The 26324-nt window shown below is 62.2% G+C and overlaps 1 protein-coding gene across 1 annotated transcript; it reads right to left on the bottom strand.

Moving 5' to 3' along the window:
• Positions 1-1151: 1151 nt before the first annotated feature.
• MYO15A (myosin XVA) lies at positions 1152-26153 on the bottom strand. Its single transcript, XM_057415875.1, has 64 exons — positions 23298-26153; positions 22243-22325; positions 21992-22055; positions 21798-21907; positions 21511-21585; positions 21211-21301; positions 21094-21099; positions 20728-20831; positions 20162-20225; positions 19974-20087; positions 19628-19789; positions 19423-19536; positions 19263-19321; positions 18921-19044; positions 18736-18831; positions 18525-18656; positions 18037-18162; positions 17824-17901; positions 17303-17457; positions 17139-17184; positions 16907-17031; positions 16251-16368; positions 15983-16158; positions 15826-15910; positions 15546-15599; positions 15330-15411; positions 15096-15226; positions 14331-14426; positions 14005-14240; positions 13025-13203; positions 12841-12913; positions 12506-12697; positions 12289-12383; positions 12115-12203; positions 11603-11723; positions 11434-11469; positions 11218-11298; positions 10992-11130; positions 9577-9667; positions 9388-9484; positions 9101-9222; positions 8927-8986; positions 8656-8731; positions 7782-7897; positions 7578-7696; positions 7355-7496; positions 7054-7165; positions 6849-6923; positions 6285-6490; positions 6093-6214; positions 5948-6014; positions 5738-5810; positions 5489-5562; positions 5332-5414; positions 5044-5174; positions 4866-4960; positions 4409-4486; positions 4077-4173; positions 2811-2971; positions 2585-2718; positions 2362-2495; positions 1703-1836; positions 1336-1476; positions 1152-1253 (listed from the first exon to the last, which is right to left on the bottom strand). The coding sequence occupies exons 1-64, from the start codon at positions 26151-26153 to the stop codon at positions 1152-1154; spliced, it is 9609 nt and encodes a 3202-aa protein (XP_057271858.1).
• Between the last annotated feature and the right edge of the window lie 171 nt (positions 26154-26324).

Raw genomic sequence — 26324 nt, 5'->3', positions numbered from 1 at the left:
AATGGGAATGGGGGAAGTGAGGAATGGGAATGGGGGAAGTGAGGAATGGGAATGGGGAATGAGGGAATGGGAATGGGCACGGGAATGGGGGAAGTGAGGAATGAGGGGGAAGTGAGGAATGGGGGGGAAGTGAGGAATGGGAATGGGGGAAGTGAGGAATGGGAATGGGAAACTGAGGCACGGGAATGGGGAAGTGAGGCACCGGGAATGGGGAAGTGAGGAATGGGAATGGGGAAGTGAGGAATGGGAATGGGGAAGTGAGGAATGGGAATGGGGGAAGTGAGGAATGGGAATGGGGAAGTGAGGAATGGGAATGGGGGGGAGTGAGGGGGAAGTGAGGAATGGGAATGGGGAAGTGAGGAATGGGAATGGGGGAAGTGAGGAATGGGAATGGGCATGGGGGAAGTGAGGAATGGGAATGGGGGAAGTGAGGAATGGGAATGGGGAAGTGAGGAATGGGAATGGGGGAAGTGAGGAATGGGAATGGGGGAAGTGAGGAATGGGAATGGGGAAGTGAGGAATGGGAATGGGGGAAGTGAGGAATGGGAATGGGGGAAGTGAGGAAGGGGAATGGGGGAGGTCAGTAAGGGGAATGGGGGAAGTGAGGAATGGGAATGGGGGAAGTGAGGAATGGGGGAAGTGAGGAATGGGAATGGGGAAGTGAGGAATGGGAATGGGGGAAGTGAGGAAATGGGAATGGGCATGGGGGAAGTGAGGAATGGGAATGGGGGAAGTGAGGAATGGGAATGAGGGAAGTGAGGCATTGGAATGGGAAACTGAGGCACGGGAATGGGGAAGTGAGGCACGGGAATGGGAAACTGAGGCACGGGAATGGGGGAAGTGAGGCACCGGGAATGGGAAACTGAGGCACGGGGGCATCAGCAAGTGCAGCACAAGCCATGGAGACCGAGACAGGCCGGGCTCATGGATGTGTATAAAACCCTAAGGAGAACAGTGCAGGGGAGACAGGGAACAGCATCCATGGTGGGATTCCATGGCGAGCTCCATGGGGGTCCCATGGTGGTGATCCACGGCTGGTTCCATGTGGGTCCCATGGTGAGTCCATGATGGGATCCATAGTGGGTCCCACGGTGCTGCTCCATGGTGGATCCCATACTGGGTCCATGATGGGCTCCACGGTGGGTCCATGCTCAGAGCAGAGTGATCTCACTGGGCGGCAGCGTCAGCCTCTTCTCCCGTGCTCCCAACAACCTCTCCATGTGCGCAGCCACCACTCGGCACAGCTCCAGGCCCTGCCGGAGGGGTCCACAACCATTGGTGACCCCACTGCCGCCATGGGACCCCCACCACGGATGCTCCCCGAGCATCCCCAACCTGCTCCAGCTGCAGCTGGGTGATGCCCTGCGCCAGGAGGTCGCCCAGGGTGATCTCCACGTAGGGGTAGCTGGACCCGGCCGTGGGGCGCTGTGTCCGTGTGGATTGGATCTCCTTCAGTGAGAACTTGGCGATGGGCTCCTGAGGAAGGGGACAAGGGGGTGGGCCGTGTGCCCCAAAAGGACCGAGGACTGGAGGATGCTGGTGATGCAGCCCCGGGCGCGCTGATGGAGCTAAACCCGGACCCTGCTTTGGAGAGGGATATCACCGCCTCCCAGCCTCCCGTCCCGTGGTGCCACAGGCTCTGTCCCTGCTGAGATGGGGACAGGAGCAGGGGGGGTCCCCCCACCCCAAGCCCCCCACCTACGTGGGTCTCCTTGCTGAGGAAGTTGAGGCCGTTCTGGTTGACGGCCAGGATGCAGGGGGAGACGATGGCGTTGTTGCTGCAGCTCTGGATGTAGAAGAAGGACGAGCCGAACATGGGGTAGGCACTCAGCAGCCCTGCGGGGTGGAGGACGGGGTCTCAGTGCCCATCACCACCCCATCCTGCCTGGCTGTGCTGAGGGACCAAAACAACCCCATGCATGGTAGGAGCTGGGTGGGCTCCCAGAGCCTGGCGCTGAACCAGAACCAGGCTTGGACCCAGGAGCAATCAAGGGGCCCTGTTGCAGCCTGATGGGAAAGTGGGTGGCCAAGCAGCCTGCTCTGTCCTGCTGCTGTGGTCCTGCCCTCCATGTGCAGCATCCCACTGGCCATGCAGCACCCCTGCCTCCATGCAGGGCCCATCCCAGGCTCCCCAGCCAGAGTATGACATCCCAGAGGCATCTCATCTTCATCAGCATCACCTCCTGGGCATCCCCATCATCATCATTCTATCACATCCTCAGCAGCACCACAACCCCTGCAGCCTTGCGTCCCCAGCAGGACTGCATCTCCAGCAGCACTGCATCCTCATTAGCACATATCCTCGTTAACATCACATCCCCACTAGCATCACCTCCCTGGCTCCATCCCGCTCCTGCTCACCCAGGAACTGCGCCCTGGCCTGGTGGGCGCTGAGAGCCTGCGCTTGCTGCATGTGCGGGGTCACCATATGGAGCCAGGACTGAGCCTTCAGCAGGCGGAAGAGCTGTGGTGGGACATAATCCTGCACCTCCCGCCTGAGGGGAGCCGGGGGTCAGGCTGGGGGGGGGGTCCCGCACCGCATGGGATGCACCCCACAACCCGGACCCTCCATTCCCAGCCATACGCGGTGGGGAGGTGATGGTGGTCCTTGGCTCGGTGCTGGAGGGCGGCCAGCTTGGCCACGTGTGGGAAGTGCTGCTCTCCCGGCCTGGCGGGTGGCAGGACAGTGAACAGCCCCTTGAGGTAGTCAGGGAGGACCTGGAGGGGACAGAGAACAGGGGCACGGCTTGGGGATGGAGCACACTCCATGGTGGGGGGACAGGGACGTGGCCCCGGTGGGGGGGCCTGACCTGGTTGTAGTGCACGGTGACATAGAGCTCGTTGTCAAACTTGAGGGGCTGCCCCCAGACCACGCGGCGGCACCAGAAGGTGTAGCTGGTGTCCCGGCGCTCCGTCTCGGCGGCCACATCCAGCACGTATTCCCGGCGGGTCAGCGGCCGCACGCTCTGCCCTGCACCCGCCACCCCGGGAGATGAGCACCGTGCACAGCATCCTCCATGCACAGCATCCTCCATGCACAGCATCTTCCATGCACAGCTTCCACCATGCACAGTACCTGCCATGCACAGCATCCACCATGCACAGTACCCACCATGCATGGTATCCACCATGTACAGCACCCACCATGCACAGCACCCACCATGCACAGCATCCTTCATGCACAACATCCTCCATGCACAACATCCTTCATGCACAGCATCTTCCATGCACAGCATCCTCCATGCACAGCACCCACCATGCACAGCACCCACCATGCATAGCATCCTTCATGCACACCATCCTCCATGCACAACATCCTTCATGCACAGCATCTTCCATGCACAGCATCCACCATGCACAACATCCTCCATGCACAGCATCCTTCATGCACAACATCCACCATGCACAACATCCTCCATGCACAACATCCTCCATGCACAACATCCTCCATGCACAGCATCCTTCATGCACAACATCCACCATGCACAGCATCCTCCATGTACAACATCCTCCATGCACAGCATCCTTCATGCACAGCGTCCTCCATGTACAGCGTCCTTCATGCACAGCATCCACCATGCACGGCATCCTCCATGCACGGCATCATCCATGCACAGCATCCTCCATGTACAACATCCTCCATGCACAGCATCATCCATGCACAGCATCCTCCATGTACAGTGTCCTTCATGCACAGCATCCACCATGCACAGTACCCACCATGCACGGCATCCTCCATGCACAGCATCCTCCATGCACAGTATCCACCATGCACAGCATCCACCAGGCACAGCATCCACCATGCACAGCACCCACCATGCACAGCATCCTCCATGCACACTGTCCTCCATGCATAGCGTCCTCCACGCACAGCATCCACCATGCCTGGTACCCTTCATGCATAGCATCCACCATGCACAGCATCCTCTCATGCGCAACATTCTCCATGCATCATACCCACCCTATGTGACATCCACCATGCACGGCACCCACTATGCACGGTATCCACCCTACACGGTACCCATCATGTGTGGTACCCACCACGCACAGCCATCCTGTCCCCAGCAGCCCCTCACCTCTGTCAGTCACCACGAAGAGGATGTACTCCTCAAAAGCCTCTGGGTGCTGCAGCCCCATCTCACAGCACAGCTCCTCGATCACATCCAGAGCCACCTGCGTATGGGGACAAGGAGGCTGGAATGCTGCCACGTCCCCCTGCCACAGTCAGCAGCTCCCGCATTGAAGCTCATCCCATGCCGCTTCCCAAGGAAGAGGAGAACAAAGTCCCCCAGCTCATGGACAGCCAAGAGGTGAAGCCCTCTCCATATCTACACCCCCAAGACACCCACAAATGGGGGGGTCCCTCCGTATCTGGGGTACACAGAGCCTCTTGCCTGCTCTAACTCACCGAGCACGTCTTGATCTTGAGGTGCCTCTCAATGCCACCAGGCAGGAGAAAGAGCTGGCGCTTGGCGCTGCGTCCAGCCTGCATGGGGGGGACACATTGGGGTGCAGGAGGGGGGACACCTTTGCAAAGCAAGACCCTAAAGGACACCCTGAATCCCCAAACTATCCCAGGGGACCATCCCGTGGGGATCATCCTGTATCTCGCCCGTCTTTCCTGGGTGAGGCATTGTGCCCTTCACCCCACACGCGCAGAGCTGCATCCCTACTGGGATGCTCAAGGTACCCCCAAAGAGAGACCAGAAAGGACTATGCTCCCCACACCAGCAAGGGGCCATCAGCTCCAGGACAGTGCCTGGCGGGGGGGGGGATCCCAAGCCATTGGGAGGACCAGGAACCTCTGGGGGTGATCTCAAGCTGGCATCATCCCTGCCCTGCACCCCATATGCACCCATCCTCACCACCATGGCCCTCAGCTCTGTGCTGCTGGGGAAGAGGCTGCGGCCACCGAACTGCAGGGTCTTCCGCAGGTTCAGCTCGCAGGCTTTGGCGATGCCTGGCAGGGACAGGGACCGGGATGAGGAGGGATGGAGCTGAGCCCCGTGCAGCCCGCACCCTGCAGCATGCACAGCCCCCTACCATGGAACGGCAGGTCCGGGTGCCTGCTAGCATCCTGCAGGAAGGCCAGCAGGAAGGGCCTGAGCACCTCGGAGCACTTGTAGTAAGCAGCGAGGATGTAGAGCAGCCTCCAGCCCTTCTGGCAGCTATCCCTGTGGGAAGGGTAAGGATGCCCATGGAGGCACTGCAAGCTTGGGGTCCCCGCATGTCCGCAGACAAGTGTCCCCAGTGCCAGGCTGTGCTGTCCCAGTAGGGATGGTGGATGGCACGGGAGCAGGGATGATGGATGGCCTGGGAGCAGGGACTCACGGCTTGGAGCTGCTGTTGTTGGTGATCTGCTTCACGACCTGGCAGTAGACCTCATCCCGCAGGACCTCGTGCTCTGCACAGAGCTGGGGGACAGGCACAGCTGCCACAGGGTGCTCAAGGCACCCCCAGCACCCAGCACCCCACACAGGGGCTTTACCTTGAGGATGGTGCAGACGCAGTCCAGCTCCGTCTGCCCTCGCAGGGGGTGGTCGCCCATGAACTTCATCACGGCTGGGGACAGAGCCACGCACTGGTACTGCTCATCCCATCCCTTCCCCAGGGATGTGGTCCCCTGGGTGCGGGCAACATCCTGGACCCCTCCAGGCCACCCCATCCTGGTCCTGCTCCCACCCTTCTCCAAGGACAAGGATGGCCATGGGGCAAGGGGCTGGTGCCACTTGCCTACCTTGGAACGCCTCCGTGGCCAGTTTGCTGATGCCACCATCCACGAATTCAATGAGTGACTCCTGGATGGGGGTCTAAAGAGGGAGAGCATCAGCAACGGGGAGCAACCAGAGGGATGGGGTGCGCATCGGGGTGTCATTCACAGAGCCCCCGAGCCCACCGGGATGACCTGCAGGTGACAGCAAGGCAGGGACACCCCGCTTCCCCTCACCTTGCTGAATGTCAGCATCTCCAGCACATTGGGCACATCCCTTTTGGCCTTCATCCCACAGGGTTCCCTGGGAGACGGATGAAGGAGCGGATGGGCACGGGTGCCTCGGGTTCAGGGCATCCCCATCGCACCACTGGGCACTCACGTTGCCTCCCCATGCCGTGCCGCACGGAAATACTGCCTGGCAAAAGCCAGCATGGGGCAGGTCCCTGCGCTGTCACCAAGCTTCTCGCTGCTGTCCCCCTCTGCTGTGCTGGCTGGGGATGCCTGTGGAGCAGAGCAATGGGTACCAGGCGCATCCAGCCCCGGGCATCCACAGCCCCGCGCCAGCACCCACCTCGCTCTTGCGGTCCAGCTCCTGCGCCACGGCGGTGGAGGCCACGGCCACAGCCACGGCTGCTGAAGCCACCACCTTGCCCTGCTTGTCCCTGGGCTCCTCTTTCCTCTCCGCTGGCAAATGGACAAAGTCCGGGGCTGCGACGGGCTGGACGTATTCAGCAGGGAAGAGACCCGACCTGCCGTGGATGGCACCGAACTTCCACCCTGCAGTGGGCAGATGTGCGGATGGATCCAGGCTGGCAGCTCCAGAAAGCCCCTGTCTGTTCCCTCCTGCCCCTTTGCACCCCAAGGCCTTTCCGAGGGGTCTGGTTGTAGGATTTGGGTGGAAAAACTGACGTTGCTCAGTGTAAAGGAATGGAGAAGGGGCCACAAAGCCCAGTTCTAGCTGGGATGTGGGGCAGCGTGGGAACCGCAGCGGAGCATCTCCCTGCATCAGGTTGGTACCAAAAAGAGCCTGACCCATCCTGCTCAGGGGTGGCAGAGGCAGCATCCTGCCCCATACCCCAGCCCCAGGGCAGTGTATGCACACCAGGGACACGCATGGGGACAGCACAGCACCCACCAAAGTCCTGGGTGCCCGTCTTCAGCTCCTCCAGGTACATCACCTTCTTGCGGACCACGCAGCCGTAGTAGTGGTCTGTGGGGACACCCGCGGGGTGTCATCAAGGCATATCCACATCCATCCAGGATCCAGAAGCCATCAGTCCTGCCACCCCTGTGCCCCACATTGAGGGTGTTTTGGCACAGGGTATGGGGGGACCGCTCACCTCTCTCGGGATGCTTCAGTGGCTGCAGGTGGATGATGTCCCCTTTGTGGAAGCTGAGCTGGCCCTTGTCCTCTGGGCTGTAGCTCCTCACAGCCACCACGTACTGAGAGTCCTGGGCAAAGGGGGGGGGGGGGCTGGCACAGCCCGTGCACGCAGGCACACGCATGCACACACATGTACACACGTGTACATCCCATCCCACCCAGCACCCACAGCCCCACCGCGGGGTACCCACCATCACCCCAGGCATGATCCCATTTGCAGGGCACAGCCCAACACACCACACCCCCCCCCCCCCCACCTTCCTGAGCTCCTTGATGAAGTGGTCAACCATGGCCTTGACCTGGGGGGCTTTGGGGGAGAACAGGATGAGCTTCTCGCTGCGCAGGTTGAGCTCCAGCATGTTCCTGGACGGGGTGGTCACAAACAGCACATCGGCATAGCTGGGGAGGATGAGGGGATGCTGAAACACCCGGCACCCACAGCACCCATCGCACCCGGACCACGGGGGTCCCCGCTCTTACCCGTACGCCCTCAGCACCCTCAGTTGCTCCCCGGGCACGTTGGTGCCCTTCACCATCCGCAGCAGCTTGACGCCAGTGTGGGACACAGCCAGGATCTGCACACCCGTCCCCACGCTGCCCTGTGGGGTGGGACCCTGCCTCAGCGGGGGGGGCACGGGGATGGGGTGCACCCACCACTGACCTGCCCCATGGCTGCACCCTCACCGTGGCGGGGAAGAGGCGAGAGAAATACACATCGCAGCCATCGCGGGCGGCAGCGATGATCTCCCTCTTGACGCTCTCAGTGGCCACGGGGCTGAAGGAATCCAGTTTGTTTTCCGCTGTGGGGAGAAATAGCCACTGGTATTTATCATATACTATATATATACTACAGTCTCATACTATATATATATATAGTATACACCCCAGCATATATATATATAGTATATATATGTGTGTGTGTATATATATATATACACCCATGGGAGGATTCAGACACAGGTTCACAGCAAGAGTGGGGATGCTCATCCTCTTCGAAGCCTGGCAGGACCATGATATCCCCCCTGCTGCCTCACTATCCTAATGCAGCAAACCTGGCTGAGACCTGACACAACTCGTGGCTTTGTGGAGCACTAAATCCTAGAATCAGGGAATGGTTTGGGTTGGAAGGGACCTTAAAGCTCATCCAGTTCCAAGCAGGGACCCCTTCCACTAGAGCAGCTTGCTCCAATCCCCCGTGTCCAACCTGGCCTTGAACACTGCCAGGGATGGGGCAGCCACAGCTTCTCTGGGCACCCTGTGCCAGCGCCTCAGCACCCTCATAGTAAAGAGCTTCTTCCTTATATCCAACAGGAACCTCCCCTGTTTCAATTTGAACCCGTTACCCCTTGTCCTATCACGACAGTCCCTGATGAAGGGTCCCTCTCCAGCATCCCTGTATCACAGGGGTTCACTGCATTTGGAAGCAAAACTACCCCAGCTTTAATGGCTTGGAGGTGCCCAGGAGATGAGGATGGATGGGTGTGAGCCCCCCAGGTTTGGGCCCCCATAAGTGTTCCCCCCCCACTTCCCAGCCTGGGAGCAGCAGGACACAGGTTACCGAAGAGGGATTTGAGTCGGAGCCTCTCCTCCTGGCTGAGCCGGATGCAGGTGTTGGAGAGCACATCATTGAAGATCTGGGGAGGGGGTGAGGAGCAGTGGGGCTCCGTGCACCCCCAGCCCCATTGCTCTGCCTGCTCCCCTGCCTTGGGGTAACCAACAGGGACCTCCTGCTCCTCCGTGGCCACTCGGCATGGGGATGGATGCAGTGGGATGGGTGAACCATCACCCCAGTGATATGAGGGGATACCCCAGCTCCCAGGGGACCTCACCTGCCTGAAGATGAGGTCGAGCAGCAATGGGTTGTTGATGCTGTCCTTGGGGTAGAAAACCTGCCAGGAGGGAGACCAGCATCACCATCAGCGCCCCGAACTTAGCAACAAAACCCCTTTATCCCCATAGCACTTCCACACCACCCTGTCCCCATCCCTGTCCCCACCACGCACCTCCTTCCGGATGTATATTTTCCAGGGCACGTTGTGGTAGGTGTAGAAGTCCTCGCTGCAGCTCCGGTGCAGCTGGGTCTGGACCTGCTGCGCCTCGGATGGGAGCTCCCGTGACACAGAGACTGGAAAGGGATGGGAAGTCCTGCACATCCCTGAGGGAACCACCAAGAGCCCCTCTTCACGAGGGGAAACGGGGACCAGGGAGGGTTTAGCTTGACACAGAGGTTATCCCATGAGGATGCTGTAGAGCTGGATCCCCCCCGCCAAGCGCCACTGCCCTGCAGTACCTTGGGACCGGGTGGCCACCGCACGCCCCGTTGGTGGTCGCAGTGGGTACCTGCTGCTGGTGACCGGCTTCACCGTGGCCACCACCTCCTTGGGCCCCTGAGAGGCAGATTAACTGCGGCTGGTGATGGTGACACACACACACCCCCCCCCAGCCTGATGTGGGGCACACAGGGTGGCTGCATCCCTACCGCAGCCACTGGAGCTGGGGGTGCTGAGAGCTGCTCCTTCAGGATCTGCATGGCTTCCTCGTGGGGGTCCTGCTTCTTCCCAAAGAGCTTGCTGTGGAGACAGCACTTCACAGTGCCTGCACCCCAGCATCACTTGCATCCCAGCATCACCTGCATCCCAGCATCACCTGCATCCCAGCATCACCGGCACCCCAGCATCACCTGCACCCCAGTATCACCTGCATCCCAGCATCACCGGCACCCCAGCATCAGCTTCATACCAGCATCACCGGCACCCCAGCATCACCTGCACCCCAGGATCACCTGTATCCTAGCATCACCTGTACCCAAGCATCACCTGCACCCCAGCATCACCTGTATCCCAGCATCACCTGTATCCCAGCATCACCTGCATCCCAGCATCACCGGCACCCCAGCATCACCTGCACCCCAGGATCACCTGCATCCCAGCATCACTGGCACCCCAGGATCACCTGCATCCCAGCATCACCTGCACCCCAGCATCACCTGCACCCCAGCATCACCGGCACCCCAGGATCACCTGCATCCTAGCATCACCTGCATCCCAGCATCACCTGCACCCCAGCATCACCGGCACCCCAGCATCAGCTTCATACCAGCATCACTGGCACCCCAGCATCACCTGCACCCCAGGATCACCTGTATCCTAGCATCACCTGCACCCAAGCATCACCTGTACCCAAGCATCACCTGCATTACAGCATCACCTGCACCCAAGCATCACCTGCATCCCAGCATCACCTGCACCCCAGCATCACCTGTATCCCAGCATCACCTGTATCCCAGCATGCCTGTACCCCAGCATGCCTGTACCCCAGCATCACCTGCACCCCAGCATCACCTGCACCCCAGCATTAGCTGCACCCCAGCATCACCTGTACCTGGCACCATCTGCACCCTGGTATTAGCTGCATCCTGGACGCATTCTGGCACCACCTGTATTCCCAACATCACCTGTATCCCAGCATTGCCTGCAACCTGGCATTGCCTGTACCCCGGCATCATCCGCACCCCAGCATTAGCTGCATCCAGGCATCATCTCTATCTGGCATCACCTGCACCTCCAGGATCACCTGTACACCCATATCACCTGTACCCCAACATCACATGCACCCTGGCATTGGCTGCATCCTGGCATCACCCAAACCTTGGGATTAGCTGCATCCTGGTGTCACCTGCACCCCTAGCATCATCTGCACCCCAGCATCACCTGTACCCCAGCATCACCTGTATCCAGGCATCACCTCTACCTGGCATCACCTGCATCCCCAGCATTGCCTGCATCCCAGGCATCACCTCTACCTGGCATCACCTGCATCCCCAGCATTGCCTGCATCCCAGCACATGCACCCACATGCAGGAGGGGCCGGTGTCTCTCTGGGGCGCAGGGGTACCTGTGGGGCTGGGATCCCCGCGGGGCCGGCTGGCACTGCCGGATGATGTTCCGGATGTCGTGTGTGGGCCGCGGGAAGTGCTCCGAGTTGAGCCGGGAATTCCGCACCAGCTCTCCCGGCCACCGCCGGCCCACAGGGGCTATGGGGCCAAGTGCATGGCTCAGGGGCTCACTGCTGGGGCTGACACGAGCCCCCACTGACACCACATTGCACTGGGACCCCTTACCTGCTTTCTGCATGTAGGGCCGGGGCTGGGGGGCGCGGGATGGTGTCCCCTCAGCTGCTCTGCCCTGCGAGGGACACCCCACTGTGAGCATCCAGACACACACACACACACACCCCTGCCCCCAGCCCCACAGAGCTGCCCAGGAGAGCTGTGGGGCAGGGCACTATCCCTCCCAGACCCCCATCTCAGCCCCACTGACCGGTGACTGGTTGGCACCTGCCCGGTGCTGTGAGGATGGGGCTGGCTCCGTGCCTGTGATGCCAAAAGGGCAGAGCTCAGACAGGATGTCCTGCCCCCCCAAACCGCGGCTATGGGGTGCAGGGATGACCCCACAGCAGGGATCAGGAGGGGAAACCGAGGCAGGGAGCTGGCTGAGGGTGCTCACCTCTTGGCTGCTGTGTCTCTGGAGGCACTGGGGATTTGCTGTGCTCGGCATCACCATCCCCTCCTCCTGCACCACCTCTTCCCTTCATCCTCTGTGTGACAGCAGCCGGCTTCTCAAGCTCCTGGGGGACAATGGGATGGAGGATGGATGGATGGATGGATGGATGGATGGATGGATGGATGGATGATGGATGATGGATGGATGGATGGATGGATGGATGGATGATGGATGGATGGATGGATGATGGATGATGGATGATGGATGGATGGATGGATGGATGGATGGATGATGGATGGATGGATGGATGGATGGATGATGGATGATGGATGATGGATGGATGGATGGATGGATGGATGGATGATGGATGGATGGATGGATGGATGGATGGATGGATGGGATGGATGATGGATGGATGGATGGATGGATGGATGGATGGATGGATGGGTGGATGGGTGGATGGATGGGTGGAAGTCAAGCCAACTGCACCCCCAAAATGCTAGACTCCCTCTCACCCCATTCCCATAGGAGAGCACAGGGTCGAAGAGGCTGTCCAGGTACCGGTCCAGACCCTTCTGGCTGCGCGGCTCCCCAAATTCCCCATCTCCTGGGGGACAAGGAGGGATGAGCTGTCAGCAGCAGGGCTTCACCAGCATGGTCCCACCATGGGTCGGAGGGTGATGCCCTACCGTGGGGGTGGTACACCTCTGTGGATGGCAGCGTTGGGGCTTTCACAGCTGGAGGAGGGGGTACTTCATCCAAATCCAAGCCATGCCCCAACACCCTGCAGAGGGAGAGGATGCGCTCATTGTGCACCCACTGGGTACCGGATCACCACCAGGACCCCATCCCATGCCTCTGCCGGCACCCATCCAGCGGGGCACCCATCCCTGCCCGGGTACCTACACCCGGCTGTCCCCGCCGTGGCTCTCAGCAACATCCCATGCCACCAGGAAGCAGGACTTCTGCTTGGGGAAGCCACGGAGCAGCTCGAGGTCAGAGATGAGGTCCAGGACATAGTCATGACCAGCCAGCTCGGCCCATTGGGCACCCGCCTTCATGGCCACGGACCAGCCCCGCCAGCCCTCCACCAGCCCCCTGCCAACAGCGGGGTGGGGATGGGAGTCCAGCAGTGCCCCGGCTCTGTGGGGACACCCTGGACATCCCAAGTGCAAGAGCCTGGGGTCACCCAAAGTGATGCTGAGCCCCATGGAACGGGTGGGTACCGAGCTGGTGGGTACCTGTGCTTCAGGACATCCCCTGCCAGGTCCTCGCCTGTGGCCCAGGAGTGGACAGGGCAGGAGAACTGGTCACCTGGGGAGGGATGGGATGGGATGGGAGGGGAGCAGGACCCACCAGTGCCCCCCTGCCCCAAGCTGGGTCTGACCCTCCCCGCCGCATGCCCCAGCCCCACGCCACCCGCACCATTGAAGCAGTGCAGGTCCAGCGCCATGCTGGCTTGCTGCCGGTTCGCCGTCCACTCCAGCAGTGATGGGGGGTAGGCTCGGGCGGCCGCGGCACCCAGCTGAGACCGGGCCATGGCATGCATCAGCTTGCGCTGGCACACCGGCTTGTAGCCAGCGAAGGCGTAGTCAGAGACGAACCTGGGGGCAAGGGAGGATGCTGCAGGAGGAGGAGGGATGTGGGCAGCATCCATAGGCACATGGGGCAAGCTGGCCCCAGGGACCACAGAGCGACTAAGAGCACCCCCAGAGGGATCTTGGTAGCATCCTGGGCATATATTCCAAGCTGGCCCCCAGGGACCATGGAGGGACCTCAGAGCATCCCCAATGGGACCTGCATGGCATCCCTGGGCACATGCGTTAGGCTGGCCCCAAGGGACCACAAAGGGACCAAGAACATCCCTGGAGGGATCTCAGCAGCATCCTTGGGCATATACTCCAAGGTGGCCAGAGGGATCCTGGAGGGACCTGAGCATGATCCCTGGCCACATGCGCCAGACTGGCCCCAGAGATCATGGAGTGACTTCAGAGCATCCCCAGTGGGACCTGGGCAGCATCCTCAGGCACATGTGTCAGGCTGGCCCCAGAGGACCACAGGACAGACTAAGAGCATTCCTGGAGGGATCTTGGCAGCATAATGTGTGCTAGACCAGCCAGAGGGATCCTAGAGGGACCTGAGCATCGTCACTGGCCACATGTGCCAGGCTGGCCCTAGGGGACCACAGAGGGACTAAGAGCATCCCTGGAGACATCTCAGCAGCATCCTTGGCACATGTGCCAAGTTGGCCTCGAAGACCACGGGTGGACCTCAGAGCATCCCCAGCTTGACCCGGGCAGCATCCTCAGCCACGTGTACCAGGCTATCCCAGGGAACCCCAGCAGCATCCCCAAGGATCCCAGCCAGCCCCAGCGCCCACCCCGCTCCCCATCCCCGTATCTCACTTGAGCAGGTACTTGTCGAAGGCGGTGGAGGGGGGGAAGGCGCTGAGGCAGGCGGCCAGCAGCAGCCAGCCCCGTTCCTCGTTGTTGACGTTGGTGTTGCGCCAGACCTGGTTGGCCGCTTGTGCCAGGAGCTCGTCCCGCAGCCCTGGCGCCGACAGCCCCTTCTGCACGATGTAGTTGCCAAAGAGGGTCTCCTGCGAGCCTCCCAGCGCCGGGTCCCCCATGAACCGCAGGATCTGAGTGGGGACAGCGAGGTCCTTCCCTTCACCGCCGGGCAGGGAGCCCGCAGGGGGCCACGGTGACGGACCCTGTGCCATGCCACCTACCAGCTGGAACAGGCTCAGCGCCTCGTGGCACAGGTCCTCATCCAGCCGGGTGAGAGGAGCCATCAGTGGGGCTGTCAGCATCCCGAACGCTGGTTCCTGCGGTGACACCCGCACCCATGGCTACCCCAGCCCTGGGGACAGGCTCAGGATATGAGGGACCAGCCCCATGGTGCTGAGCATGGGGTTGATGCTGGAGGGGGATTACGGGGCTGCAAAAGGGCTGGGGTGCAGGATGGGGCCGGCAGCCTCCCAGCAGTGGTTTGGGATGGGCTCAGTGGCACCAGGGATGCTGGCACCTTGGTGAGGCTGGGAGCAGGATGCGGCCCCGGCGCTGTCATTTGGGATGCTGGGGACCGGGAAACACACGGCAAAAATAGGAGGCGAGGAGGAGGGAGGAAAAGAGACCAGGGATGGGGCTGGGATCCCGGGAACAAATCGACCTGGTCTCCCGCCCCAGCGTTTCCGGATCTGCCCCGCGTCGGGCGTCCAGGAGGGCTCGGCGGGTGTCTCTGCATAGCCTCAGCGGGGTCCCCCCGGCCTCTGGAGACGACAGGAACCCACGGGGAGGGAGGGAGGCGGCAGCCGGGTCCGGCCCCTCTCGCACCCCGCAGCATCCCCGGGGCCGAAGCCGGGGCAGAGCCCGGTGGGGGCAGAGGGAGGAGGCTCCGGACTCCCCCTCCTCTGGGGACCCTGGACCTGAGCGCTCACGACCGAGGAGTCCCCAAACCATCGGGGCAGGTTCCCGGCCGCCGGCGCCCACCTTACCTGGAAGTGGCCCCGCACGTACTTGGCCATGGGGTACTCGTTGATGTCGAGCGGGAGCGTGAGCTGCGAGTCGGGCTGCAGCGCCGGCGGCGGCACCAGCACCACGCAGCCGGCGTTCACCTCCCGGGCGGCTGCGGCACAGCGGGCAGATGCGGCACCGCCATAGGGATGCACGGTGGTGGGGGGGATAAGGGGGCTGGGAGCGGTGCCGGCCGCCCCACAGGACGCGCTCACCTGCGGCCGCCTCCAGCAGCCCCATCAGTTCGGCCGGGATCTCCAGGTGGGTGACGTCCACCACCTCCCTCCTGGTCAGCTCCTGCAGGCACAGGGCAGGGATGCAGCAGCCCAGCACCCATGGGTGCCTCCGCATGGGGATGGGCGAGCACATGGTAGGGATGAGAGCAGCACGGGTTGCATAGCGTGCTTCCCGCAGTGCTGCACAGCCGTTACCTGCTTCATCCTTTCCTTCTCCGCCTCTGCCCGCCGGCGGGCATCCTCCTTCTTCTGCAAGCAGAGCACCCACACTGAGCCCATGCCATGAGGGAGGCCAAGAGGCAGCCTTTTATCCCCTGGCATCACCAGGCTTCCATGCCAAAGAGCACCATGGCGCATGGAGGAGATGATGGGGATGGGGTCTGTGGATGCCTCCCCAGACCCACCACCGAGCACGCGGCAGGGAGGAAACGGGTGCCCAGGACCCCTCTCACGGATGTGCCATCCCCACCCTCACCTTGAGGTACCGCCGGCGGTTCACATAGATGTGCACCAGCGACCTGAACTTGATGAGCGTGCGCCGCATGCGCCGGTACCGCTGCCTGCCATGGGGAGAGCACCCATCACCCTCCGCCACCCACCAGAGCCCACCCACCACCTCCAGGCACCCCAACCTGGCCAGGTATCCCCTCGCCCGGCTCTGCAGGAGGACGATCTTCCTGCGGAGGGAGCGGAAGCGCCTCTTGATGAAGAAGGTGCGAGCGTAACGCTGGAGCGTGAGCGCGGCCAAGTGATGGGCACGAGCGCGCTTGCTCTCCAGGGCCTGGTACAGCTGCTCCTTCAGGAAGAGCTGGGAAAAGGGGCGATGCTGTGAGCCCCACACCTCGCCTGCCATCCCCAAGGGCATCACCGGAGCTAAACCCCCTGCCCTGGGACAAGCACCTTGCTGACACCGACGTAGTACATGCTGGGGCTGACGGGGCAGAGGCTCCTCAGCATCTCCACGCAGTTGGAGCCGTTGGGAATGACGTTGGACCACATGTCAACGAGGCAGCGGTACCTGGACAAGCAGTGTGACACCGTCACCACACCGGATCCCACCACCAGTGTGGACCCTTCCGGCGTGATGGTCACCATGGCTACAAGGATGCTCGAGAGGGGCTCTTCGTCAGGGATTGCAGCGATAGGACAAGGGGGAATGGGTTTAAACTGAAACAGGGGGAGATCAGATTAGATCCAAGGAAGAAACTCTTTACTGTGAGAGTGATGAGGCACTGGAATGGGTTGCCCAAAGAAGTGGTGAATGCTCCATCCCTGGCAGTGTTCAAGGCCGGGTTGGACACAGGGGCTTGGAGCAACCTGCTCTAGTGGGAGGTGTCCCTGCCCATGGCAAGGGTTGGAGCTGGATGAGCTTTAAGGTCCCCTCAACCCAAACCATTCTATTCTTTTTTGATTCTATGCCTAGAAAGCTTCTCCTGCTGCTGTGGACCAAAGCAGAGGGGCTCCCAGCTGCCACCAAAGGGTCCCTCCAAACACCCACAAATTCTGTGCTCTACCCTCACCAGGATGCTGGTACCCAGCCCACAGCCTCCAGGCACCTGTCGATGAAGACGAGGAAAGGGATGCGGATGGGGAAGCCCTCCTTGCGGATGCGGATGGTCTCCAGGATCCCCGAGTACCGCAGCTGGCTGCTGACCACGTCAGCCTCAAAGAGCCCTGGCTCCTGGGGAGGAGATGGGGAGAAGCTTTAGTGGCCATTAGGGAAACCCTTGTGTGCCCACCACAGCATTGGCATCACCATGGGTCGGAGAGCCCCAAACAAGCTCTCACCTTCTTATTGTTGGGTTTGAGACAGCGCACGAAGAAGGGGTTGCACCTGCATTGAAGAGACCGCATTGGCCATGGGGAACAGGGGACAAAGCCAGCTTGGCCACCTCGGGCTTGGTCCGTGGTCACCCTGCTCCCACCATCCCGGTGCTCCTGCCTGTCCTGACCTCTCCATCTTTTCCACCAGCTCCAGGAGTGACTGCTGGAACCGGGCGGCCACAGTGGGAGCCTTGTACCGCCGGGTCCTGGTGCTGCTCCTCCTGTGGAGGCTCCTCTGCCGAGCCATCACCTGGGCATGGCCGAAGAAGAGGTTGGCCACCACCTTGGGAAGATGGGAAGGGTTAGGGAGGAGGAAGGTGGATGGATGGAGCAGCAATCCCTGCTCCTCTTCCCAGCCCAACCACTGCCTTCTTGTCCAGCCATATCCCTTATTCAGGGTTTGATTCCCTGCATAGGGATGGGGAAGCACAAGAGCAGCCCCTGTGTCCCCCTTTGTGCCAATGCTTGAGGGGTCAAAGCCCAGAGGACCCCCACGGGAAGAGGGCACAGGAGGCATCTTCTGCTTCTGGTCCCCCTCGGCTTCACCAGCCATGGGGGCACATGCTTGGGGACGTGAAGGGTGGTGTGTACGGAAGGGGGTCATCCATGCCTGCTGTGTCCCCAGGAGCAGGGGCTAGCAGGGCCCTACCTTGGTCCTGCTGCTGATGAACAGGTCCAGCACATCCTGACGGACCTGGTCATAGTTCTTATCCAAAAACTTGTGGACCTGGCAAAGAGCAAAAGCTCACAGGGGCAAGGAGATGCAGGCCAGGATGTGCCCCCATAGATGGACCCCCTGAGCTGCCCCAACCCCATAAACCTCCTCTTTAACCCTCCTTAGGACCATCCCACCAGTCCATACCTGGTAGGTCACCTTCCCTGCATAGTGCTTGATGGTGAACTCGGGCAGTGGCATCTTCGGCTTGGTGTACAGGGGGTTCGTCCCATGGTGGTAGTGACACTTCTGGAGGAACGTGTGGTCGGTGGCCTGGGGATGGATGCAGGGGTGAGACACGGATCGGGTCATGCAGCAGCCCTCGGGACGTAGGCATCAGGATGGGGATGCCAGCATCAGATTGGGAATGCCTGGACCAGATGTCAGCTCTGTCACTGGCCACTGGCATCTGCTCCTCTGTGCCTCAGTTTCCCCATCAGACACCCCACAACCTCATCTAGGGCAAGGTTCTCAGTAATCCCTGCAAAAGCAAGTCCTCTGGGGGAAGTTGCTCCAATGGCACCAACCTAGGACCTCTTGGGGCTTGTTTCCAGCCTGGAAACCCCCATGAACGGAGCATCCGTGGGGAATGGAAATTCCCAACCACAGTGACCACCCGGTGCTGCCATCCTGACCTGGGGGAAGCAGCTCTGGTCATCCAGGATGCGCAGGATTCCATAGGGCTTCTGGGAGATGAGGTCGATGCAGGGCTGGTTGTCACTGAATGGGATCTCCTTCCACTCAATCTGCTCCCGCAGGTACTCCTCCTATGGGGCCAGCACTCGGTCAGCCCCACGGCGATGCTGGGCATGGGGCAGAGCCGTGCACAGCTCACTGGGCCCAAACCTGCTCCTCCTGGAACACAATCTTGTTGAAGAAGAACTGCAGGTACTCGTTGGCGTAGTTGATGCAGAGCTGCTCAAAGCTGTTGAAGTTGAGATCCTGCAAGAAGGAAGCTCCATGGAGCCTGAGATCCTGCAGCACCGGGGCTGGTGGCTGGGTGGGATGGAGCTGGGACGGATCCCGCTCACCTCAAAGCCGTAGATGTCCAGGATGGCGATGGAGAGGGCCTCCTGCCGCGGGTACACCAGCTTGTTGATGCGGTCCGTGAGCCAGCCGAAGAGCAGGGAGTAGAGGGTCTTGGCAATGGCATCCCTGAATGGGGAAGATGAGCTGGAGCTCCAGCGTGGCACGGCACGGCATGGTATACACCACCACCACGGCTGCCAGCACTCATCATAGCCCAGAACATCCCTTAGGGCTGCAGTTTTACTCACCAAGAGCCTAATCCTCGCTGGGTGGCTTGGCCATCCCTTTCCCATCCCAACATTCCACCTCCTGCCCCATCCCTAGGGACCCCCCTTCCCCTTTACCTGGCATCCACGGCACTTTCAACAGTCAGAGGGGTGAAAATCTTCTCCCGCAGTGTCTCCTGGTTGGGAAGCACAAACCCAAGGGTGCGATGGAGCTTCAGCATCACAAACCGTGGTCCCCAAGGACCCCATCCCCTGCCTGCGTCCCCCCTGCACTCACCGTCACCTTGAAGGTGATGGCTTTCTGCAGGCCCTCGGGGGACACCTGCAGCAGCTCAGCCACGGTCCTGATCTCCGTGGCGCTCACCACCATGGCCACCTCCTGGCAGTCGCTCTATGGGACGCAGTGAGGCGATGGGATGCTGCGATCCCCCCTCTGCCGCATCCCGAATCAAGGAGCGGGGCTCGGCTCTCCCTTTGGGTACCTCGTATTTGTCAAAGTAGACGTTGCCCAAGTGGAGGACGGAGGAGAGGATGCGGAAGATGCTGTTCTGCTCCTCCACGCTGAAGCTCAGCGCTTCCATGGTGTTGAGCAGGCGATGGAAATCCTCCTCATCGTTCTTCCCGGGAATCTCGCAGTTCCCACCCTGGAATTGCCCCATCCATGCCATCAATGGGTGCCATAGTGGGGGGGGCAGCACCTAGCACTGGAGGGGGACACCCTCCCCATCCACATGTTGAATCCAGGAAACCATCAGCACCCCAAAGCCTGGTTAGCCCCCCCCCCTCCCCAAAAGGAAGGTGCCATGGGGCTGTTTGGGGTCTCCCTACCTGGTTCAGGTAGTAGTATGTCTCGGCGCCCTGCAGGCAGTACCGCTGCCGCTGCTGCACGGGCAGCCCTGCCAGCATCTCATAGAAGATGTGGTAATTGCGCTCGCTCTTGGCCTGGGATGCAAAGGATCGGGGTGGGATGGGGTCCATGGGGAGCGCAGGGATGGGGGGCAGAGCCTCACACCCACCTGGAAGACCACACGGGACTTCTCCAGCAGGTACTGCGAGGTTATGGCACCGCAGATCAAACCACTATAGGGGTGAGAGCGGGCACCCGGCTGCAGCCTCACCATGGGCAGGGGCTCTGTCCCCATCCCAGTGCCCATCCGGATGCTCCCTGCGGCACCAGGGGGTTGGTTCTGGTTCCCGGGTACCCCCAAAGGGGATGGGTGGGCAGAGTAAGGCTCCCTCCATCCAGCTCCCAAGCTAGGGCTGGAGATGCTGCACCCCAGGGTGACATTGAGCAGGGGGATCAGTGGGAATGAGCGAGGATAGGAATGGGGGACATCATAGGGATGAAGAGTGGTCACAGTGCCAGCCCAGGGCACAGCATCCCTACCCTAAGGACAGCGAACACTGCCTGTCTTGGGGCAACATTACCTTATCCCTACCATTTATCCCCAGGAGCATCCCTGTGTGCATCCTATGCCAGCGCCAAGGGACTGCGGGGCTGGGGGCCTGGTTGGGCACCCCTAGGGACACACGGAGGGGACCCACCAGAGGCGGGATCTGCTCAGCACTCATCATTACTTACTCCTCCAGGAAGATCTCCACAAACTTCCCAAACCTGCTGGAATTATCGTTCCTCACGGTTTTGGCGTTGCCGAAGGACTCCAGCAAGGGGGTCGCCTCCAGGATCTGCGATGGGGAGAGATGGGGGTCAACCCAGGCACCCCAACAGCCCCACTCCAACACCCTTCAGCCCCATGCAGACACCCCAATTCAAGGTGTGCACTGAGACCAGGTTGCAAGAGGATGCAGGAGAGCACAAGAACCCCATGTATTCCCATGGACCACACTCCCACATCCATCCCAGCATCCATCCTGCACCCAGGGTGATGTGGCCACCACAATGCTCAATCCCCTTGAGCCATCCCAGCCCATGAGTCCCTTCCGGTACCTCTATCTGCCGTGGTCCAGGTGGAAGCAAAGGATAAGGAGGGAGAAGTAGAGCCATGAGCAGGGGATGGAGGAGAGGGCAAGGAGGGGGGACAAGGGGATGGGGACAGGGAGGTACCTGTGGGGCAGTGCTGCGCTTCTGGCTGACGGCTGCCAGGTACCGCAGGATCAGTTTGGTGGCTTCAGTCTTTCCTGAGCCACTCTCCCCACTGAAATACAGAGAAGGGGACATGGCCGGGGCCATCACCAACCAAAGAGGGGGTTAAAGGGGTCTGCAGACCCCAAACCCACCCAGCACCCCAATCCCCATAGGGGATGCTGCAAGGATGGGCTGGTGGCATGGTGGCAGCATCCTGCATCCAGCAATTAGGGCAGCAGTGATTAGGGAGAGCCATGCATGGGGATGGCCTTGTCCCACCTGATGACGATACACTGGTTGTGTTTGGCATCCATCACTTTGGAGTAGGCGACGTTCGCGATGGCAAAGAGGTGCCTGGAGTGGGGAGAAGCAGAACTGGGGGGGGTCTGGTGCCACATTGCCCCAGTACAGGGACCCCAGTGCACCCTGAGCATCCCCATGCACAGACAGCACCCTGACACGAGGGTCCTTGAGGACCTGGGACCACTGGGGGCTGCTGTAGGACCAAGGGGAGGGTAATGATGGGTAGAAGTGCCCCAGGGTGTTTGGGACACCCCAATACTCACGGTGGGTTCTCGCCCAGGGCTCTGCCTTCATACTGCAGGACCTGCTCTGTGCCATAGATGTCATAGAGCCGGTACGGGTTCACCGACACCAGGATGCTGCCGATGTAGGTCTATAGAGAGCCAGGTTTGGGTGCTGACCCCCAAAACACCCCACACCCGGGGCCTCAGGGAATGCTGTGCACCCCTAAGCTTACATAGATGAGCTGGCGCTCAAACCGTGTCCGGATGTTGCTCAGCACCGCAGCCTCCTGGAGGTCCCTGCATGGAGCAGAGGCTGTGTTAGGGGATGGCAGGGGGGCAGGAGGTGTCCGCTGACCCCAAGCTTGTCCCCAGCATCCCCCGGAGGATGGAGCAGAACCTGTGTTGGGATGGGACAGAAGGGGGTGGGATAGGATGGGAGCAGAGGGGGCTTTAAGTGCATGGATGGGGGACAAGGGGCACTCACTCCAGCTGGGTCATGTCCTCCAGCCCGTCCTCCTCCTGTGGCTCCTGGTACCGCATGATGGGCAGACTGCACAGTGACTGCATCTGCATGGAACAACCCAGACCCATCACTACAGGGCTGTGCCAACCCCCTCCAATGTCCTATCTGGCCACCACCACCACCTCAAACCCACCATCTATGACCCCAAAAAGGGGACCCCACAGCCAGTGATGGCAAGGACCCCAAACAAGCATCTCACAGCCCCAAAACAGGTCCCCCAGCAAGAGTGCGGTGCTTTAGGGGATAGCAGCAGCACTGGAAATGGGGACATGAGGCCACCAAAGCATCCTTGGGGGACTGGTCCAGGCAGCACCTCCAGGGGAGATGATGGAAGGAGGCTGTGATGGGGGCCAAGCCGTGGGGCTGGGGGCTGCTCCCCATGCCTGTGCCCCACACAGAGGTGACACGGGGCGGGGGACACCAGGAGCCCACACTGGCTGCCATCCAGGGCAGGCAGGAAAGCAGACACCAGCCGGGTCAGAGCGCAGGGATCAGGTCTCAGCATTTCCATACGCGAGAATCAAGTGTCCCCGATGGGGCCGTGCGGGGGGGGACGACACACACACACACACACACAATGGGCAATAACAACCCCCATACACCCTGCTCCCTATGGCAGGACCCCCACCAGCATCATTCACCTCCCACCCTGGGTGCTGCAACCCCCTTGGCTCTAATGACTTCACACACCATGGAGCCAGCAACCACAATACACCACCCATCCCGGTCCCTCCGACTGCCAGCTCATCCCGCAGCTCCATCCCATCACCAGCACCACGTTGTTCTCCCCACATCCCGGTCCCTGGTGCTACCGGCTCATCCCACGGCTCCATCCCATCACCAGCACCACGTTGTGCTCCCCACATCCCGGTCCCTGGTGCTACCGCCTCATCCCACGGCTCCATCCCATCACCAGCACCACGTTGTGCTCCCCCCATCCCGGTCCCTGGTGCTACCGGCTCATCCCACAGCTCCATCCCATCACCGGCACCCCGTTGCGCTCCCGCCGGCGTTACCTTGCTGCGCCAGGGCTGCTTGCTGCCCAGGTACCCGTCCGCCCAGGGGTGCCGGTCCCTCCAGCCGCCCCCCGGCGAGCGCTGGCTCAGGTACCGGGCGATGTCGGCTCCTCGCTGGCTCGCCCACCGCCGGCCGCGCTGGGAGGGCAGCTGGGGGGGGCCCTGCTCTGCCGTCCAGGCGTCGGGCATCTCCCGCACCCGCACGACGTGCTGCGCGGACCAGTGCTGCTTGTACATGCGGGACGCCCGTCGGAAGGAGCCCAACCTCTGTACCTGCGGCGTCACCACCGCGTAGCGCCCCGCGCCCTCCTCCCCGGACAAAGCATCCCCCTCGACGGCCTCCAGGCCACGGGGGCCATAGCGGGGGGTGGCCGGGGAGCCGGGGGCTCTGCCGCGGGGTGATGGGAAAGAGGCGTGACGCTGCGGTGAGGGGCTCCGGTCCCCGCGAGGCACGGACGGGACAATGGGGCGCCCGGTGTCGGTCCAACCCCGGCGCCCCGGGGGCGGGGGGCTCGGTGATCTACGGGTGCTCCCGTCCCGTCGGGATGAGCGCTGGGGAGAGGAGGGTGAGCGGGAGGAAGGGCGGCGGGCGGGTGGTGGGGATGAGGGGGTTGCAGAAGGGGCCATGCTCCTCACGAGCAGCGATGCCAGGGATTGCCCCATGGAGCGGATTGGGCTGCTCGCTTCGGCAGCGGACGGCCGGGCCGGGGGGGAGCGCGGGGCCATCCCGGCAAGGGGCTGCCCGATGCGCTGGATGAAGGTTTTGGGGGTACCAGGAGCGGGGCTGGGAGGCGGGGGCGCCCCAGCAGCAGCGCCCTGCCAGGGGGGCAGCTCCGCGTCCCAAGAGGGGCCGAGGCGGCGGCTGCCGGGCCGGGAGGTCGATGCCATGAAGGGGGATCTCTGCAGCGGCTTCACAGCCTTGGTGGGGGGCTCGGGGAGCCGGGGCCAGGCCTGGGGGAGCGGCAGCCCGGGGGGGCTGCTCTGCCTCAAGGATCGGGGTCTCCCCGACCCCGCCGCGGGCACCCCCAAACGCCTCCCCCCGGGGCCAGGGGAGCGGGGCGAGGACGGCGGCGGGGCGGGGGGCTCGGGGCCGAACCGACGGATGCTGGCACCGAGGGAAGGGGAGCGCCGCGGGGCCTCGGGGCGCTGCCGGGCCGGGGGCGGCGATGGGGAGCGCCCCGCGGTGGCGAAGGGGTTACGGAGGGACGGGAGCCGGAGCGGCCCCCAGGACCCCCCTGGTGGGGAAGGGTCCCTGGCTGGAGAAGAGGGGTCCCGGCCAGAGCGCCTATAGGAGGGCTGTGGGGCGCGGGGGTCCCGGGGTCCCATTGCAGCCCGCGGAGGGCGGCTGGGGGGCTGCGAGAGGGAGCGCTGCAGGAACTGCCCCAAGGGGCTCCCGAACGCCCGCGCTGCTGCAAAGCGGCGGCCCCGGGGTGCTGCTGGTGCTGGAGGCTCGTACTCATCGTAGTCATCCTCATCACGGGCCGGGGGGAGATGGGGGGACGGCGGGAGGGGGACATCGAGGCGGTCCCTGCCGAAAAGCTTGACCTGAGGCCGGGGGAAGAGCCGGAACTTGCGATTGAGGGAGAGCTTGGAGGAGAGCGTCTCCCGCATGCCCCGCAGCGAGGAGGTGCTGAGGATGGAGAAGGGATACTCCTTGTCCTCCTCCTCCTCTTCATCCCACTCCTCGGGCTCCCCGGCCTCCGCGATCTCCTCCAGGCCCAGGGCATAGGGGTTGCAGGACTGGGCGTGCGGTGCCCACCCCCCCTCGCTGTACTGGATGCGGTGCTCAGGGTACTCGCCCCCAGGGTACCCCCCCGAGAGGGGGTCCCCAAAGTCCTCGTAGGGGTCCCCCCTGTAGCCAAAAGGCCCCACCGTGTCCTCGCCGTACTCCTGGTCGCTGCCATAGGGGTCGTAGAGGGCGAGGGGGGACCCGCCACCAAATGGTCCCTCATCCCCCAGCTCCGCGTAGCCATAGGGGGGTCCCTGGGGGTCTCCCTCCTCCCAACCCCCCCCATAGAAGCCATAATCCTGCTCTGCCTCATAGCCAGGGTAGTCAGAGTAGGGGCTCGGCCCCACGTCCTCGTAGCCGTATGCTGCAGGGTAGGCTGGGGCTTGGGCATAGCCTTCCTCCTCCTCAGTGTAGCCACGTTGAGGGCCGTAGGCTCCATCCTCCTCCTCACTGTAGCTACGCCACGGGCCATAGTCTCCCTCCTCCTCAGCGTAGCCGCGCTGAGGACCGTAGGCTCCATCCTCCTCCTTGCTGTAGCCACGCCAGCGGCCATAGGCTCCATCTTTCTTCTTGGCATAGCCCCGGCGGGACCCATACGCTCCATCCTCCTTCTTGCTGTAGCCACGCCGGTGCCTGTAAGCTCCATCCTCCTCCTCAGCCCACCCATAGCGCGGCACCGGCACCTCGGCGGATGCGCGCTGGGAACGCCGCCGGGATGGCCGCCGCGCCATACTGCCGCGCCGCGACACCCTGCCGCTGCCTCCGCCGCCACCGGGGATGCGCTTCATGTTGGCCCGGTGCCGGAGGATCTCGTCTTCCGCAGGGAACGGCAGCTTCTTGGCACCGATCCGGGACAGCCAGGCCGTGTCGGCCGCACGGCTGCCCCCCACCAGCCGCCCGCGCCGGTTCAGCACCTTCTTGGCCAGCCAGCCCGTGGCGGCGGCCGCCTTGCTCAGCACCTGTGCCCGGGGCTTGAATTTCCTCTCCGGGCGCCGGCGGAAGAGGGATGCTCCGTCCTCGGCGTCGGCCGCGCCGCGCCGCAGCAGCAGGAAGGACGGCTTCGCCTGCGGCACGCTGCCGGATGATGCTTCCTTCCTCTTCTTGCCCACGCGCTTGAAGCGCACCATGAGGTTGGAGGTGGACTTGAGCACCGCTTTGTTCTTCTTCTTCTTCCTCCTGTGGGTGCTGCGCTTGTGCAGCCCCCAGAAGAAGCGCGACGTGTTCTTGAACTGAGCCTTCTTGGGACGGCGCAAACCCAGCTTCTGGAAGCGCAGGAAGAGCTTGGAGGTGCTGCGGAG

The sequence above is a fragment of the Pezoporus wallicus genome, unplaced genomic scaffold, assembly GCF_028554395.1.
Source record: "Pezoporus wallicus isolate ANWC-B61680 ecotype Strahan unplaced genomic scaffold, APGP_CSIRO_Pwel_v1 contig_13460, whole genome shotgun sequence".
NCBI lineage: Eukaryota > Metazoa > Chordata > Aves > Psittaciformes > Psittacidae > Pezoporus > Pezoporus wallicus.
The sequence above is the reverse complement of the archived record's forward strand: the minus strand, read 5'-3'. Positions and strand labels throughout refer to the sequence as shown.